Source organism: Wasmannia auropunctata, unplaced genomic scaffold (genome assembly GCF_000956235.1).
Source record: "Wasmannia auropunctata unplaced genomic scaffold, wasmannia.A_1.0 LD322863.1, whole genome shotgun sequence".
Classification (NCBI taxonomy): Eukaryota; Metazoa; Arthropoda; class Insecta; order Hymenoptera; family Formicidae; genus Wasmannia; species Wasmannia auropunctata.
In genome coordinates this window covers 1-1210 of record NW_012040027.1, presented here as the reverse complement: position 1 = coordinate 1210, position 1210 = coordinate 1, and the positions used below count along the sequence as shown (strand labels likewise).

Sequence of the window (1210 nt, the reverse complement as noted above, 5' to 3'; positions counted from 1 at the left end):
CGTATCAGGTATACATATTACCAAAACACATTTATTACGAAAAACAGATGCTAGTGTATATATATGAATAAATATTATATCAAACATATAAATATATTTTTCATTTTGTGTATATAATTACAAGCGTTTATCAAAATATTACAACAAATATGCAAATACTAAAGTGCTCTGATTTTTACAGGTCTCTCTTCAAAACAAAGATTCTGACTTCCATTTTTGTGGCGGCTCAATTCTGACCGATACATGTGTCATCACGGCAGCTCATTGCGTTGAAGGGTAATTTTATTATTATTATTGTTTTTAATCAAATAATTTTATATGTATATTGCCCCAGTGTGCATTTTTCTACAATAGATTTTACTACAAATATTATTTTACTGCTGTAAGAAATGGATCACGTTCACTGTATATATACATATTTAGACAAACTTTTAAGGAAATAAATTTTGTGGTGTAGAGAAAGTGCCAATGGAATAAAAGTTGTTGCTGACACAATTAACCTAAATGATCCGAAATCAGAGCATAACGTTGTAAAAATCATTGTGCACGAAGGATATAATCCATCTAATTCCTGGATGAACGATATTTCGCTACTGAAGGTAAAAGCATGGCGTACACTTTCTTTTTATACATGACAAAGCTAAAATTTCGTTTACATTATTTTCTGATAAATAATTACAGTCAGTAATAAATTTTAAGCAAAAATTGTCTTTCAGGTGGAAAAACCCTTCATAATGTCTGCCACCGTCGGACCCGTTCCCCTGCCACCAAAAGATCACGTTGTTAATCCGAATGATATAGCTGTTGTGTCGGGATGGGGCAGACTCTGGGTGAGTCTTTTATCGTTATAAATATACCCTTTAATCTGTAACTTTCATATGAAAATACGGAAATAGCGATTATTTGTATTTAATTATTATAATATCTTGAGATTTATATGCAATGTCTGTAAAAAAATTGAGAGAAAATCAATGTCACTCTACAGGAATAATTGTTATTATAAATTTACAGGAAGGAGGACCAACCACTACCAAGCTACAACGAGTCAACATTTTGATCGCTGACCAAGACTATTGCAGGTATATGTACGAGAATATTGGATATAATGTCCATCCAACGCAAGTGTGCGCATTTGATTCGTCAGCCGAGAAAGGATCTTGCCACGTAAGTTTAACATTTTAACTTCCATTACATCGATTTATGTATTTAA

General features: G+C 32.1%; 1 protein-coding gene across 1 annotated transcript; it reads left to right on the top strand.

The window, feature by feature from the left end:
* Window positions 1–172: 172 nt before the first annotated feature.
* Window positions 173–1198, top strand: LOC105460395 (mite allergen Der f 3-like; the record flags this gene model as incomplete). Its single annotated transcript, XM_011706838.1, has 4 exons — window positions 173–276; window positions 458–599; window positions 717–830; window positions 1012–1198. Coding segments are annotated over 4 exons (531 nt in total), but the record flags the coding sequence as incomplete, so codon positions are not given.
* Window positions 1199–1210: the final 12 nt, after the last annotated feature.